Genomic DNA, 16,995 nt, shown 5'->3' on the forward strand with positions numbered 1-16,995 from the left:
TAATTGCAGCCCTTAGAGTCCCTTGTCCAATTATTTTTGGTCCCTTGAAAAAGAGGAGGCTATGCATTACAGAGCTATGATTCCTAAACCCTTTCTCCGATTTGGATGTGAAAACTCTCATAATGCAGCTGGGAGTGTGCACTTTCAGCCCATATTATAAATATAATTGTATTTCTGAACATGTTTTTGTAAACAGCTAAAATAACAAAACTTGTGTCACTGTCCAAATATTTCTGGACCTAACTGTATAACCCTTCCTGGTCCATATTATCAATACTTCATCTATACCACCCCCAGAACCCTCCATAAGCTTTCCTACACCTGGCCATTCAGTGTGCACCTTCACACTACATGCACTTTTGTATGTTTGATGTTTTGGTTGATTGAAAATCTTTTAATTGATTACTAATAAAGGTATTATTTTTATGGGTATAAAATTCTGGTCTGTATACTAAGGTACCCTAGCATATACAATTCTGGTTTGTTTTTTATATGCATATCAACCCAAGAACAAAAGTAAAAGACCTTTTGAAGATGCTGGCGGAAGCTGGTAAGATTGTATCATTATCCACAGTGAAACTAGTACTGTATTAACATGGGTTAAAAGGCCAGGAAGAAGCCATTACTCCAAAAGAAGCATAAAAAACACAGATTAATGTTTGCAAATGCACACAGGAACAAAGACCTTAATTTTTAGAAATATGTCCCTGTGCTCTGACAAAACTAAAATGTAACTGTTTGGCCATAATGACCATGGTTACGTTTGGAGGAAAAAGGGAGATGCTTTGAAGCCTAAGAACACCATCCCAACTGTGAAACACGGGAGTGGCAGCATCATCTTGTGGGGTTGTTTTGCTGCAGGAGGGACTGGTGCACTTCACAATATAGACGCATCATGAGGAAAGAAGATTATGTGGCAATACTGAAGCAACATCTCAAGACATCAGCCAGGAAGCTTGAAACCTGGGTGGAAATGGGTCTTCCAAATGTACAATGACCCGAAGCATATTGCCAAACTGGTTACAAAGTGGCTTTAGGATAACAAAGTCAGTGTTTTGGAGTGGCCATCACAAAACCCTGATCTCAATCCTTTTGAAAATTTATGGGCACAGCTGAAAAGGCAGGTGCGAGCAAGGTGACCTACAAACATAGCTCAGTTACACCAGTTCTGTCAGGAGGAATGAATCCAAATTCCACCAAACTATTGTGAGAAGCTTGTGGAAGGATATCCAAAACATTTCACCCAAGTCATACAGTTTAAGGGCAATGGCACCAAATACTAATGAAATGTATGGAAAGTTTTGACTTTGCAGAAAGTAATAAAAATGCCTTAAAAAAATCTCTCTAATAATTCTGGCATTTGGCAAATATAAATAATTTTGGTTCCTAATTGACCTAAAACTGGAAAGGTTTATTCTGATTTCAAGTCAGATAGTGAGAAAAACCTGCAGATGTGTCTTTTTAGATAGTGTATGTAAACTTTGTGTTTAAACTGTATATGAGCTCAGTTCCATCATATAATAAGTACTGATTCACCATTGTGGTTGGTGCTGTGTGTATATACCGTATTTTTCGGACCATAAGACGCACTTTTTTTCCCCCAAATGTTGTGGCAAAGTTGGGGGTGCGTCTTATGGTCTGACTATAGGGCTGCGGCTGGGAATGAGGGTGCTGCGGGTCATCGGGGGCACGAGCAGGCAGCAGCAGCGCCTGTTCGTGACCTCGTGGGCCCGCTCATTACATATGCACGCCCATCCTCCCGCCCATCTCTCAGCGCTGAAGCCGGCACTGACAGGTGGGCGGAAGGATGAGCGGGGACGCGCGCATAGCAAAGAGCCGGCCGCATGATCACCCCTGGCAATTACAGCCTGGAGTGATCATGTGCGGCTGTATTCACTGCCCCCCGCGCGTCATTACCAGCGCGGGGTGCAGTGAATCAGTACACTCACCCGTCCCCGTGTGTGGAGCCGTTCCCCCGCAGCACGCGATGTCTTCCTGTCTGTGCCGGTCAGGTGATCTGTGCTGGTCAGCTGATCGGCACAGACAGGAAGACATCGCGTGCTGCAGGGGAACGGCTCCACACACACAGATCAGCGTGCCAGAGAGGAAGATATGATCGGTGCTGCAGGGAGTGAGGAAAAGGTGAGTATAAACGTTTATTTTTTTCTCTGTGCTATAGGATACAGGCCATATACCAGGATGGTATATGAGCATGATGGGGGCATATAGCAGGATGGGAGTATATGAGCAGGCAGGATGGGAGTATATGAGCAGGCTGGATGGGGGGGGGTATGTGAACAGGCTGGATGGGGGGGGGTATGTGAACAGGCTGGATGGGGGGGGGTATGTGAACAGGCTGGATGGGGGGGGGTATGTGAACAGGCTGGATGGGGGGGGGTATGTGAACAGGCTGGATGGGGGGGGTATGTGAACAGGCTGGATGGGGGGGGTATGTGAACAGGCTGGATGGGGGGGTATGTGAACAGGCTGGATGGGGGGGGTATGTGAACAGGCTGGATGGGGGGGGTATGTGAACAGGCTGGATGGGGGGGGTATGTGAACAGGCTGGATGGGGGGGGTATGTGAACAGGCTGGATGGGGGGGGGTATGTGAACAGGCTGGATGGGGGGGGTATGTGAACAGGCTGGATGGGGGGGGTATGTGAACAGGCTGGATGGGGGGGGTATGTGAACAGGCTGGATGGGGGGGTATGTGAACAGGCTGGATGGGGGGGGGGTATGTGAACAGGCTGGATGGGGGGGGTATGTGAACAGGCTGGATGGGGGGGGGTATGTGAACAGGCTGGATGGGGGGGGTATGTGAACAGGCTGGATGGGGGGGGTATGTGAACAGGCTGGATGGGGGGGGGGTATGTGAACAGGCTGGATGGGGGGGGGGTATGTGAACAGGCTGGATGGGGGGGGGGGTATGTGAACAGGCTGGATGGGGGGGGGTATGTGAACAGGCTGGATGGGGGGGGGTATGTGAACAGGCTGGATGGGGGGGGTATGTGAACAGGCTGGATGGGGGGGGGGTATGTGAACAGGCTGGATGGGGGGGGTATGTGAACAGGCTGGATGGGGGGGGTATGTGAACAGGCTGGATGGGGGGGGGGTATGTGAACAGGCTGGATGGGGGGGGGTATGTGAACAGGCTGGATGGGGGGGTATGTGAACAGGCTGGATGGGGGGGTATGTGAACAGGCTGGATGGGGGGGGTATGTGAACAGGCTAGATGGGGGGGTATGTGAACAGGCTGGATGGGGGGGGTATGTGAACAGGCTGGATGGGGGTTTATAGCAGGATCATATACAAGGCAGGAGGATCATTACCAGGATGGGGTACCTTAGTAGAGAATTTGGGGACATTACCCCCATAACAGTGTCAGCAGCAGATCCTCGCCCCATAACAGTGTGTCATGACCATATTTTTTGCTTAAAGTTTTATTTTCCCATTTTCCTCCTCTAAAACCAGGGTGCGTCTTATAGTCCGGTGCGTCTTATAGTCCGAAAAATACGGTACTGTATGATCCGAAAGGAAAAATGTTTTGCACCACTGTCCTGCTTGAATATATTTGTGCTGTTCTTTTTTGATTATGTGATATTTTAATCTTAACATTAAAGGTTACATTTTACCAGTAAGTTCATTTTTGCTTTATTATTAATATTAGTAGGCTGGGCTTGGAATTTAGTAATTTTTTTCCTTACTATTTCCTTTAAGTTTTTGATGAAAACAATTTTCCCCCCACTTACTGCATAGTGTATTGCATATTTACAATTTAATAAAGTTGTATTCCAATATATTTTATGTTCTTTCTAAATAGCTTGATTGTTGTATCATAATAATGATTAAAAGCCGGATGTTACCAATTTACTACAGTAAATTTATTACTTAAACATGAACCATGTATAAGAAGTCGGAGTCAGAGTTGGAGGTTTGGCTTTCCGACCCCACAACCCTGCTAGGAGGCACAATACACTACAAGGCAGAAAAAGGTTTACTTCCTGCACCTGAAGATGTATCATTCCAATTCCAGGATATTCAAAGACTTGATAAAATCATTATTTTATTGGTGTATAAAAATCCAAATAATTAAAATCATTGCGTCTTAAGCCAAAACAAAGCTCTTACTCATTACTTGCTATGAGTAAGAGCCCTGTTTTGGCTTGAAACGCGTAAGACGCAATGATTTTAATTATTTGGATTTTTATACACCAATAAAATAATGATTTTTATCAAGTCTTTGAATATCCTGGAATTGAAATCATACATCTTCAGGTGCTGGAAGTAAACCTTTTTCTGCCTTGCAAATCACGGAAACCGGCCCGTTGACTGTCTGTGCACTGATATCTGATATCGGCCATAGCAAGTCTAGAGGTGAGCTGATCCTAAAATACTTTTTTCATTACAAGACACTTCAGCCTACAGTGATAATCTCTTGCTGATAAAAACACTGATTTTATTGAAAGAGCAACACACAACCCAGTGAGTGACACTTAATGGGAATCAGGGTCTCAGCCCTTACATTATGTTGCTCTCATATCAGATGGCAAAACCCTGCTGACAGATTTCCTTTAAGGCTAAGTGCACACAGTGCATTTTTTTTTTTTTTTTTGTACAATTCTGCACCAAAATTTGCATGCTTATCCTGAAGCCAGCAAAGCCTTCTGAAGTGTTGTGCGCACGTCGCTTTTTTTTTTCCATGCAGATTTGGTGCACATTTTGTTGTAGAAAAAAAAAAATCTACAGCATGTCAATTGTTGGGGTGTTTTTAAGCCCTTCCACCACTGATTTCATTAAGAAAAAAAACAAACAAAAAAAAACGCATGGTGCAAGAGCACCAAAAAATGTACCAAAACTCATGCGTTTTTGAGTGCTTTTTTCAGCCAAAAGGTGCAGATTTCATGCAGAAAATTTCTGCACCAACTCTGCAGCGTGTGCATACACCCTAAAGGGGTTATTCCACAAATAACATATACCACTTATCACAGGGTGATAGATAAATGTATGATTATTGAGTTCCCCACCACTGGAACCCTCAATCACTAGAATGGGGGACTCAGGCTCTTGTTCTGGAGCTGCTTCTTAAGGTTTTGTGACGTAGCTAAGAAAAGATAATTTTGAATAGCAAACGAGTATTAGTGGCACATGTATAGCAAGGCTCTATCAGTAACCCTTCCAGCAGAGGGATGACTTTAGATTGTACTACATGATTATATGTAACTTAACAAAACAGACATGAGATTTACAAGAATTTAATGAACATATACAAATACTTTAATAACTTGTCAAACTATAATATACAACTCTTTTTAAAAATAATGTTATATATACTTTATATACCATACTTTACCCTTATTAGGTTAGCTTTCTACAGTATAATTACATATAACTTATTCAATAACAAAATGTATCAATTCTATAACATGTACTAGACAAAGAAAATATAGAAATACACACAATGAGAAGATTTGCACTAAATATTAGAAAACTAAAGGGAAAGTCGTATATATCCAAGCAATGACAAGTGCAGGGACAACTTGAGTTAGCTCATAGTGACACATCTGATCATTTTTGCATCATCCTGGTCCAAATAACAGGTGATCCTACTGGTTTCATTAATTGTATTTGCTTATATATTGCCATTAATTTCAACAGTTCTTTACAGACGTCATCATTCCTGTCCCCACTGTGGCTCACAATCTAAATTCCCTATTAGGGATTTTTAAAGCCGCATTAATTCCAGGGTGCTGTACCCTATCAGAATGTCTTTGGAGTAACAGAATATATGTTTCATGGAAAAATAGAGAATGATTTCCTGCTCTCTCTTCTAGTTATTCTAGGTTTAATCTGTTTATAGTTTTAAATGTTCACATTAAAGGGATTCTGTCCTGAAGTATGGCGGAGGCAGACATATTGTGAACATGACTATGCTCACTGTTCGTGAATAGTGATGAGTGAGCACTACCATGCCTGGGTGTTCGGTACTCGTAACGAGCTGTCAGATGCTTGGACGGGAGTGACTCAAGTACCTGAGTATAATAGAAGTCAATGGGGAACTTGAGTAGAGATGAGTGGATCTTTGGAAGTTCTGTTCACCAGGTACATTCGAACCTGAAAAAAGTTCGGTTTTTGACCCCGACTTGATCCGAACCTCAATGGAAGTTAGTAATTGGTCATTTTGTGACTCCCCCACATGCTGCCAGCCATAAGCAGAACACTTCCGGGGGAGGGTGAGCAGGGTTTTCCCCCCAAATATTTTGTATTGTTTATGTGTGCACACTTCATCTGATCAGGCTGATTCTACCCCAAATATAAGTTGTTCAAAAACTACAAGCAGCTCGCACAGGGCCGAGCATCACTCATACCTGAGCACAGCGCTGTTGACTTGAGTGGTTTGCACGCATAACTCACTCGAACTTTGAACCCAAACTTTGTTTTTTTGGAAGTTGGTTTCCGAACCCAGACATCAAACCACAGGTTCGCTCATCTGGAAAAATGCTCGAGTTGCCCATTGACTTCCATTATACTCGGTACATGAGTCAAGCCGGTCCAAGCATCTGACTGCTCGTTACGAGTGCCGAGCACCTGAACATGGTAGTGCTTGCTCATCACTATTCGTCAATTAAGACAAATGTAGTCATGGGACTTCACTGTAGTTGTGTAGACGGTCTCAATTTGTGGGTATTATTCCTGAATTTCATTTATGGATTAGATTTCCTTGGTAGTTCAATTATTCCAGCTAAACATATTCAAAATAACTATTGTTTTAAATTTTATATGTAAGATAGTGAGTGGATTTCCAAAGAGAAGCTAGCTGAAGAATGGTCAGGTCAGTACTTTTAGCTGTTTCATGGCTTTCAAAAGACAATCTATGCAGAAGTCATTTTGACATTGTAGTGCATATGTTCATTGTTTTTAACATTTATTGTGCGATTTTTTCAGAAGGGTTCCAGGTAAAATCTCTCTGAAAAAGACATGGTGTGCATATACTCTTAGCCATCTCATTCAGACGTCCGATATTCTTGTATAAATGCTATCCGTGGGTTTCTGGTACCTTTGATAGTCTATGAAACCACTCATATCTCTGTGATTGTTTTCAGACCAAGCTGGGCATGGAAAATCACACACACATGTAACTAATATAAAAATCATCAATTTCGTAGAGAAATGGCAACTGTATAGTTAACATGATTAGTTTGAAGACTACCTAAATTAAGTTTTCCTTTAAAATAAAAATTAATTTATGATAACTGTGTTATGCTGTTATTTATGCGTAAACTGACAAATAGGTGTCACCATTCTCCTCGTCAGCCCATTTCGCTATAGTCAACACTGATTGGACAAGATGATATGATACAGGGACATAGCCCAACTTGTAACACCCAGCGTCAAATTGTTTATACACTTCTTTTAGGTGTAACAGAGTAACAGCGCAACACAGAAGCTAGGAAAGGATGGTCCAACTTTATGGGGATTGCAAGGATTTATCCTAAAAGGTGTTGTCGAGCATCAGTAAACATGGCCACTTTCTTCCACAATCACTGATACACCTGTCCACAGGTTGTCTATAGCATTGCAGCTCAAACTCATTCACTTTAGTGGAGATGAGCAGTAATAACAGGTACAACCTATGGAGAGTTGTGATGCAACTTCTAGAAAAGTTTTTCTAATTCTGGACATTATCTGGAAATCTAGAATTTAAGGTTATCACTTTAAAATAAAGCACAAAAGCTTTATATAAACATAAACGTTTCTTTAAAGAAGAAGAAAAAAAAAGTCTGAAATCCCCGTCAGTGGAAATGTATCACTTATTTTTCTGGAGTAATTAATGAACCCATAAAAGCTTGGGTAATTCACAGTATAATAATGATAAAGCTATTTTACCTAACTACCCTGTGTCCATCAGTCCGCATTTATTGCAGGCCTATAGGCAAAAGTCCTGAGAAGAGTTGGCGTTAATAGGTTTATCTTTGCAGGTTTTGATCCTTTCAGGTAACCGCTGAAACGGCTTCAATTGGAAACCTCCCTACATGGAAGACTGTACACGGCTGATCGATAGTGGTCATACATGGCATTCTGATAAGAGAGGGCACTTAAAGTGGTTTTCTGGTTTCACATTTCACAGATAAATTGATCAAAGGCTTGAACTGCTTTGAAAATAACAAAATCATCATTACAGTCTCTGCAGCGTCTCCTCTTGGCTGCTGCTCCCTGCCATCCTTGTTGCCATAGAGGACATTTACTAGGCTCAGCAGTCATATAGAGGTGGACCGCATAGGACTGCTAAGTGCAGTGATTGGCTGCAGAGGTAACACGTTGTAGATGTCACTTGAAAGGGAACCTGTCATGTAATTTATGTGCTCTAACCTCGTAGCAGGGTGTGTGTGGCCTAGTAACCCCTTCCTACCCATCCCTGTGTTGTAATATTGTGTAATGTGCATGTATAAAAATATGTTTTATTACTTATGTGTACCCTATGTAAGTGAGCAGGGGCTCTAGCCCCATGGGCTTCGCATCGTCCTGTGGGCGTTCACATGTTTTCCGTGGTATCAGTCCCCTGTGGGCGTGATACCATGGACTTACTTGAGCGACGTCACCGTCAGCTCATGGAGATCCTGCGCGTGCGCACTTACCATTCCGGCAGCCTTGTTTGTCAGCCATTGCCTGCCGCTCGTCTTCAGACACGCACTGCACATGACCGGAACCGCAGGAGTCTGAGCATGCGCAGTGCGCATCTGAAGATGAGAAGAAAGCACCCGGATAACAAGCCTGCGGGAATGGCAAGTGCGCACACGTGGGATCTCAAGGAGCGACAGGACGTCGCTCACGTAAATCCATGGCGTGATACCACGGAAAACATGCAAACGCCCATAGGGCTAAGGCCCCTGCTCATTTACGTAGGGTACACGTAAACGTAAACATTTTTAGACATGCACATTACACAATATTATTACAACACAGGGATGGGTAGGAAAGGGTTACTAGGCCACACATCACACTGCTACTAGGTTACAACACAAATTACCTGACAGGTTCCCCTTAACTTTGTAAAAAAAAAACAAAACAAAACACAAAAAAAAAGTGTGGTGGGGAGGATTTCAGTTGTCTCTTAGTTAGCGGGTCGAGACTAGACGCTATGATGTCTTTCATATACAGCACACAGAGACACGAAGGATTCCTGCTCTCCTGTGTCTATATAGCACATGTTCAGAAAATGCAACAGCATGGAGGATATTACATAGCAGCACTCAGCAGTGTAGCTGTGAATCCAGCAGCACTAGGCTGTGTCCATCAATCTTTGATTCTGCTCCTCCATCCCCTCTCCATAGACTTCAATAGGTAACTGTAATTTGATCAGATATATGATAAAGTTTTATTTATGCAATTGATGTATGTAAAATTTGTACAGTGGTCATTTACCATTGAAGCCATAAAATCCTTTCAGATTTATGATAAAAGGAATTCAACTTTTAAGGGCTTTGTTTTTTCTATATGTATGTGTAAGAAGTATAATTGTAAGCATATAACAGAAACCCCAAATACCTAAAATATATCTATATTGTGGTATATGCAAAAAAAAGCCATTTTCACCATCATAAAAAGGCAACTAACATTTTCATTAATGACATCTTTACCTTAGATTCCTAAGGCCGATTAAGCAAAGCTTTCTCGACATTGTTCTGGTGCAAAATAATTCACAATTTTGGCGCAACCTAGGTTGGCGCTAAAATTTTGCGAATTTTGCCAATTCTCGCTCTGACAAAGCAAGTGGAGCTGGGGAAGGACAAAGGTGTGGCGATAACCGCTCATCAAATTCATGCATTCGCTACCCCACAAATTTTATTTTAGGATTAGTGGTGAGGCACACACAGAGGTGTAAGCCATTCATTCAACGCTCCTGATTCATGAATCGACATACACCTCTTCATGAATCGGGAGAGTCTGACTCCAGCACACCTCCTCTCCAAGACCGGTGTGAACAATGCCGGGAATAATGAATCGGGCCCCATGACTTCGTAGACAAACTGCATCACTTGGAGACTTTTCCTTATTAAGAGAGGAAATTCAGGCAAAATTAAATGTTATAAATGCTTCAGAGAAGATATTTAACCAAGGCCTTCACTATTCTCAGGAATAAAATGGCTCTAAGGCGCGCACAAAGGCTTTTCTGGAACTATGGCAGCTCGTCTGAGCCAAACTCTATTCAATTTACTGGCACTTAGAACATTTTATGGATTTGTCAGTAACGGAAATCTCTGAGCAGCACCTAAGCATTTAGCCATGGAAAGTAAACCTGGCCTGAGATCACAAACGTTATCAATAGGTCACATATCTAAGGTGTAAGATCATTTGGCACCTATAAAAAGGCCAAATTTAGACTAAGTAGCCACCTGAAGTGACAATCATGTATCTCATATGTCATTTCTCATTCTGGTCGCCTGCTCAGAACTCACATCAAATGATCTTCAAGAGGCTAAGTGCTTCAGACTTGGGAATAGGTGGTCGTGCATCTCATGTTTATATGTTTGCCACCTTAAAAGCGCCAATTGTTTATTAATTGGTCATTTAGTGTCTTTTTATTATTGCATCTTTAAAGTGCTCTTACTCAAGTGAGATATTCCCTTCCAGTTGTAGTTATTAGTTATGGATATAAAGGATTTATTTTTCAAACCAGTGAGCATCTTTTAAAGAAAATTTGTCACCAGGTTTTTGCTTTGTAATTGAGAGCAGCATTACGTAGGAGCATAAATTCCGTCCGTTGATGTATCACTGACTGATCTGCTAGAGCAGTTTTTATAAAAATGACAGTTTTTTTTCTGCTGCAGATCTATCAGATCTCGGAATACTGAGCTCTGTAAAACCCCACCGCCACCACTGATTGTCAGCTTTCTATGTCAACTGTGCATAGGCAGAAAGCCGCTAATCAGTGGTAAGGGCAGGATTCTACAGATAAGGAGGACTACATGACACAAGACAACTAGTCCTCTAGTGATAATCTCCTGCTGATAAAACACATTAACGGAAAAAAAGTAAATGATATATTGATGGAATCCGTTTCTTTGTCTCTACGTCATGCTGTTCTCAGATGAAACAGCAAAAACACGCTGCCAGATTCCCTTTAATACATTTGTTCACAGTGTTCATGTTAATTGTGATTAGCAGATTCAATTTTTACACACCAATCATAGTCTGAATAGATAACAGCTGGAGAGCTACAGATCCAAGACCATTGCTCTACAGCATGCAGAAGGCGTCTTCATCCAGACACTAACAGAGCAAGTATGTGTATAGCTAAGGCTATGTTCACATGTCCAGTAATTATCTGTTAGAGTGGATCCAGCGGCAATCAGTTGGCAGAAATGTCGGGCAGACCCACCTTTTTGTTTGTCAGCTTTTAAGTATCGGAATTTAGCTGAATCTGTTCTTTAACATTGGAGTCTATGGAAATCGGATCCATTAACAGATTGCTATTTATAATCCATATGAAACTGATCCAATAAGCAAAAATGGATCCTTTACAAATGAATGAAAATGGATGGCTAAATAGCAATCAATTAATAGATCAGTTTTCCATAGACTCCAATGTTAAAATTGTTTTTGATCCCGCTAAAATCAAAAAGGGACAAAAAAACTTTATTGCCAACGGATTACTGCTTGATCTGTTCCAATGGACGATTACAGAACATGTGAACTTAGCCTAAGACATCAGGTTCTCCAAGCGATCCATAATAAAATTCTATTAACTTCAAAAAACAATAGAGTAACACAGAGGGCACCATATCTATGAAACACATTTGAGGCTCTAGAAGAAGAAAAGATTAAACGATACACAATTACCTTGCAATCTATCTCTTTACAGAGACTGGTAATTTGTTTGGTTGCTAACTCTGTCTTGGGGCATTAGAAAAATGTTGATTTCCAAGTACAAATTACCCCAACATTTTGTTTTGGAAATATAAAAATTAATGATTATTCTGTTCATACCCAAAGATATTAAAGGGGTTGTCCACTACTAAGACAACCCGTCCTCAATTCCTATGTTTCCCCCTTGTAAAATAATACTTATACTCACCTCCCATGCCAGCCGCTTTCCAGCTATGCCAGCACTACCTCTGCTGAGACTCTCGTAACGCTACATCATGTGATCTCTGCAGGCAATCAGCTCTGGCTTCACCCCTCCCGCCTTCAGACATATCACAAAAAACCAGAGGAACAGAGAGCTGTTGTTCCCTCACTATCTCTAGATGTATGCGATATGACCAAAGATGGGGAGCATGAAGTGGCCGCTGATTGGCAGCAGGGATCGTGTTACATAATGTAAAGTTAGCCCCAGGAGAGGTAGTGCTGACATACTGGAATGGCACCGCCACTCGAGGTGAGTATAAGGCTGGGGCCACACGGGGCTAACTGCAATCCCCTCGCATGACACTCGGCTCACACTGGCAGTACAGCAGAGCCGAGTGTCATGCGAGTGTCCCTGTGACTGAGGTCAGACTGTGCGAGCGGACCCCAGCTGCGGGGGACGGGCCGGCACTGAGGAGGGGCGGGAGGGATTTATCTCCCTCTCTCCTCCGTAGCCGGCTATTGCCATTCTCGCCCTGCACTCTCAGTACACCGGTGTACCGCGAGTGCAGTACGATTTTTCTCTAGCCCCATACACTTGAATGGGTACGAGAGAAAGAGTCTTGCATTACAGTCGCAGCATGCTGTGATTGTTTTCTTGGTCCGGTTAGAGCTGAGAAAATAATCGCTCATGGGTGCTGACACACAGGATAATATTGGTCCGAGTAAAATGCGATTTTTTTATCGCACTCCACTCGCATTGATTTTCATGCCGTGTGGCTTAGACCTAAGTGTTATTATTTTACAATGAACATAGGGATTGAGAAAAGGCTGTCCGAGTAGTGGCCAACCCCTTTAACATAACCATGGATGGTACTGAGGTTGCATTTGTACTAGATCCTGAAGCCTAAAGACATCAATTGATCCCTCTGCCAGATAAGACAATAGTACAACTATAACTCCCATGTGACAATGATAATCGTCCGAGTAACAAGACCGTTACACTATGCCTGTGCAAATAGACTTGGGAGATTTCAAATGTCTCAGAGGAAGACAAAAACAAAAACTTCAGACCTTGTCCTCAACGTAGAAGTCACAAAAAATGAGTGATAAGACATCTAAACCAAAACATTTATTCCAACAGAAGAAATCAATATTGTAGCTCAACATAATACAAAAATTGGCATTTCAAGCCCTCCCCCCACTCCAAATAGGCCAATTGGGTATTATATGATCTGTCAGTTCTGGATGAAGAGAAATAACGGTCAAGGACACAGTGCTGTGGTGTGCAGAAATTTTGCAATGTATTTAAAGGGGTTGGCCACTATATTTTTATTTTTAACAGATGTGCTGGGGACATGATTGTGTGTCACTTACTAATATATAAGTATCACAAGTTATTCTCCATCTTGTTAGTTCAGCCTTCCTCATCGACTGCAGCTCTGCTGTGTCATCATGGCAGCTGATGGAGGGTCATGTGACCAGATCTGCCAATCAGCCTCCTCCAACTAAAAAACACTGCACATTGGAAAGCGTTTTTTTGGATTGGAGGAGACTGATGACCTGGTCACATGCTCTGCTAACAGCAGCTATATTGAGCACAGGAAAACTGCAGTCTTTGAAGAGCGTACTAACGAGGAGTAAATGCCATACAGCACCATCACATTTATTAAAATGAAGATAAAGTGAACAACCCCTTTAATATCCTTGGGCCAGGTGGAGATTGCATAGTACACCAAACGCTGATTCTCCTGGCAAGAGACTCAGTGGTTGAGTCCATAACATTTTTACCTATTCCCTGAAAATTATGTAAACCAATCCACTGAGCATAAAAAACAACTTTCCGTCTGCATTCATGAACAATTTTTAACAATTTTCCCACAGAGCATACTCGGTCTTTAGTGCTAGATACACCTCGTGCAATCTTCAAAAGATACACATTGTCATCAACCATTTTTAAAGTCCTTCATCATTGTATGTTGGGGGAGATGGCTTTAGGATACTTTGAGGATCACTCTCCACAAGGGGGCGCCAAGATACTTCACCAGTCAAGAGAAGATCTTCACCGTTTAGTGAATCCAGATATTGCATCTAAAATGAAAAAGTTAGAATCTGTGATTTGAAGAGCAAAATAAAGAGTTAATGTATCAGACAAAGTGTTTCATCATCGGCAGTTCAATCTTTATTACTATTGGTCTGTAAATTTGTGCCAAAGAAAAAAAATATCCCACAAAGAAAACAAAAAAAACATCTTGGCAATAAACACACGGATTTCCAAATGTCTGAATGTAAAAGAGTTAAAATCATGAGCTATATCTATCTATTTATAAACAGTCACGGCCGAAATTTTTGGCATCCTTGAAATTGCGCCAAAAAATGAAGGATTTTGCCAAGAAAATTATTGCAATTACACGTTTTATCATACACATGTTTATTTCCTTTGTGCGTATTGGAACATTGTTTCACACAAAACCCCCCATATGGGCAGGACAAAATTGTTGGCACCTTTCCAAAATTATGGATAAACATATTGTTTCCAGCATGTGATGGTCATTCAAACTCATCTGTGGCAAGTAATAAGTGTGGGCAATATGAAAATCACACCTGAAACCTGATAAAATAGGAGTGAATTTAACTCAATCTTTGCTTTGTGTATTTGTTTGTGCCATACTAAGCATGGAGAACAGAAAGAAGAGAACTAAACTATCTGAGACTGTTGATATTTTTCAACAATTTTTGTTCTCAAGTCCTCATAGTTATAAGTCCAGCTCCAGAGATCTTGATGTTCCTTTGTCCACAGGGTGCAACATAATCAAGAAGTTTACATCCCATGGCACTGTAGCTAATGTCCCTGGATGTGGAAAGCAGAGAATAATTGATGAAAGGTTGCAAAGCGGGATAGTCCAGATGGTGGATAAGCAGCCCCAACCAAGTTCCAAAGATATTGAAGCTGTCCTGCAGGCTCAGGGTGTATCAGTGTTAGCGTACACTATCTGTTGACATTTGAAAGAAATGAAACACTGTGGCAGGATACCCAGGAGGACCCAACTGTTGATATCAAGACATAAAAAGCTAGACTGTAGTTTGCCAAAATGTATGTAAGCCAAAATTCTTCTGGGAAAGCATCTTGTGGTCAGATGAGACCAAGATAGAGCTTTATGGTAACGTACATCATTCTACTGTTTACTGAAAATGGAATGAGTCCTACAAAGAAAAGAACACCGTATCTAGAGTTAAATATGGTGAAGGCTGAGAGATGCCTTGGGGTTGTTTTGCTGCCTCTGACACTGGTTGCCTTGACTGTATGTAAAGCATCATGAAATCTGAAAATTACTAAAAGAATTTTACTTCACAATGTAGAACCTAGTGTCAGAAAGCTGGGCTTGCATCCTAGGTCACGGGTCTTCCAACAAGACAATGACCCCAAACATACTTCAAGAAGCACGCAGAAATGGATGGAAACAAAGTGCTGGGGAGTTTTAAAGTGACAGCAGTGAGTCTGGATCTAAATCCCATTGAAAACTTGAAGCAAGATCTTAAAATTGCTGTTGGGAGAAGGCGCCCATAAAATATGAGAGACCTGGAGCAGTTTGCAAAACAAGAATGGTCCGAAATTAAAGCAAAGAAGTGGAAGAAGCTTGTAGATGGTTATAGGAAGCGATTGATTGTAGTTATTTATTCTAAAGGGTGTGCAACCAAATATTTCGTTAAGGGTGCTAACAATTTTATCTGGCTCATTTTTGGGGTTTTGTGTGAAATGTCACTGATAAGTTAGATTACAAAATTACTTATTTTCATGTGTACTATTGATTTATGAAATAAAAATTAAAACAATGGTTAATCTTTAAAGGGAATCTGTTAGCAAGATTTTCCTATCCTGAGAGCAGCAGGATGTAGGGGCAGTGATCCAAATTCCAGCAATATATCACTTAAGGGGTCGCATGTTGTAGTTTTTCTAAAAGTACACCTTCTGCAGTGAAGTTCTCGATAATCATTAGCGATATATAACTCCACCCAAATCGATGATTGGCAGTTTTCAAAGTACACTGTGCATAAGCAGAAAGCAGCCAATCAGTGATGTTGGGCGGGTATACAATGCTCAGCATGCAAAGAACTACCGTGTTTTTCCAAAAATAAGACCTCCCCCAAAATAAGCCCTGACAGGGATTTTCAGCATTTTTGGAGCAAGGCTTAAATATAAGCCCTACCCCGAAAATAATCTCTAGTCGCGGTTTAATAATGAAGTGTCCATGCAGCTAAAACAGTTAAATACTGCAGGAGACTTCAATATAGAAAGCAGACACCCTGCAATTACACTAACCAGACGCCGAGCGTGAGGATCTGCAGTGATCGCACACCCACACACATCAGATCGCGCACCCACACACATCAGATCGCGCACCCACACACATCAGATCGCGCACCCACACACATCAGATCGCGCACCCACACACATCAGATCGCGCACCCACACACATCAGATCGCGCACCCACACACATCAGATCGCGCACCCACACACATCAGATCGCGCACCCACACACATCAGATCGCGCACCCACACACATCAGATCGCGCACCCACACACATCAGATCGCACACCCACACACATCAGATCGCACACTCAATCACACATCTGATCGAGCACACACACTCACCACATCCAGGGATACCCCGATTTCTTCTGCCTGAGACGCAGCGCAGTGAAACGCAAGGACCTGCGGCTGCGGATGGAATGCTTAGAGGACCTGCGATGCGTAACTTCTTCCCATCTTTCCCTGCGGTCGGAGGCATTCTGTAAATCCGGATGTAGTGAGTAACTAGCGTGTGTGTGTGTGTGATCTGATCGGTGATTGTGTGTGTGATCTGATGTGTGTGTGTGCACGATCTGACATAATGTATCTATTATTAAGGTCATAGTTTATACTTCAT

The 16,995-nt window shown here is 42.0% G+C and overlaps 1 protein-coding gene across 1 annotated transcript in view; it reads right to left on the reverse strand.

Annotated features, from left to right (window-relative positions):
• Positions 1–5,253: 5,253 nt before the first annotated feature.
• UQCC1 (ubiquinol-cytochrome c reductase complex assembly factor 1) overlaps positions 5,254–16,995 on the reverse strand; it is a 213,519-nt gene continuing 201,777 nt past the window's right edge. Inside the window, exon 10 of the mRNA XM_075350030.1 lies at positions 5,254–14,156. Coding sequence (XP_075206145.1) covers positions 14,022–14,156 — 135 coding nt within the window. The 3' untranslated portion in view covers positions 5,254–14,021. The remainder of the gene's footprint in view (positions 14,157–16,995) is intronic.

The sequence above is a fragment of the Anomaloglossus baeobatrachus genome, chromosome 5 (assembly GCF_048569485.1).
Source record: "Anomaloglossus baeobatrachus isolate aAnoBae1 chromosome 5, aAnoBae1.hap1, whole genome shotgun sequence".
Taxonomy (NCBI): domain Eukaryota; kingdom Metazoa; phylum Chordata; class Amphibia; order Anura; family Aromobatidae; genus Anomaloglossus; species Anomaloglossus baeobatrachus.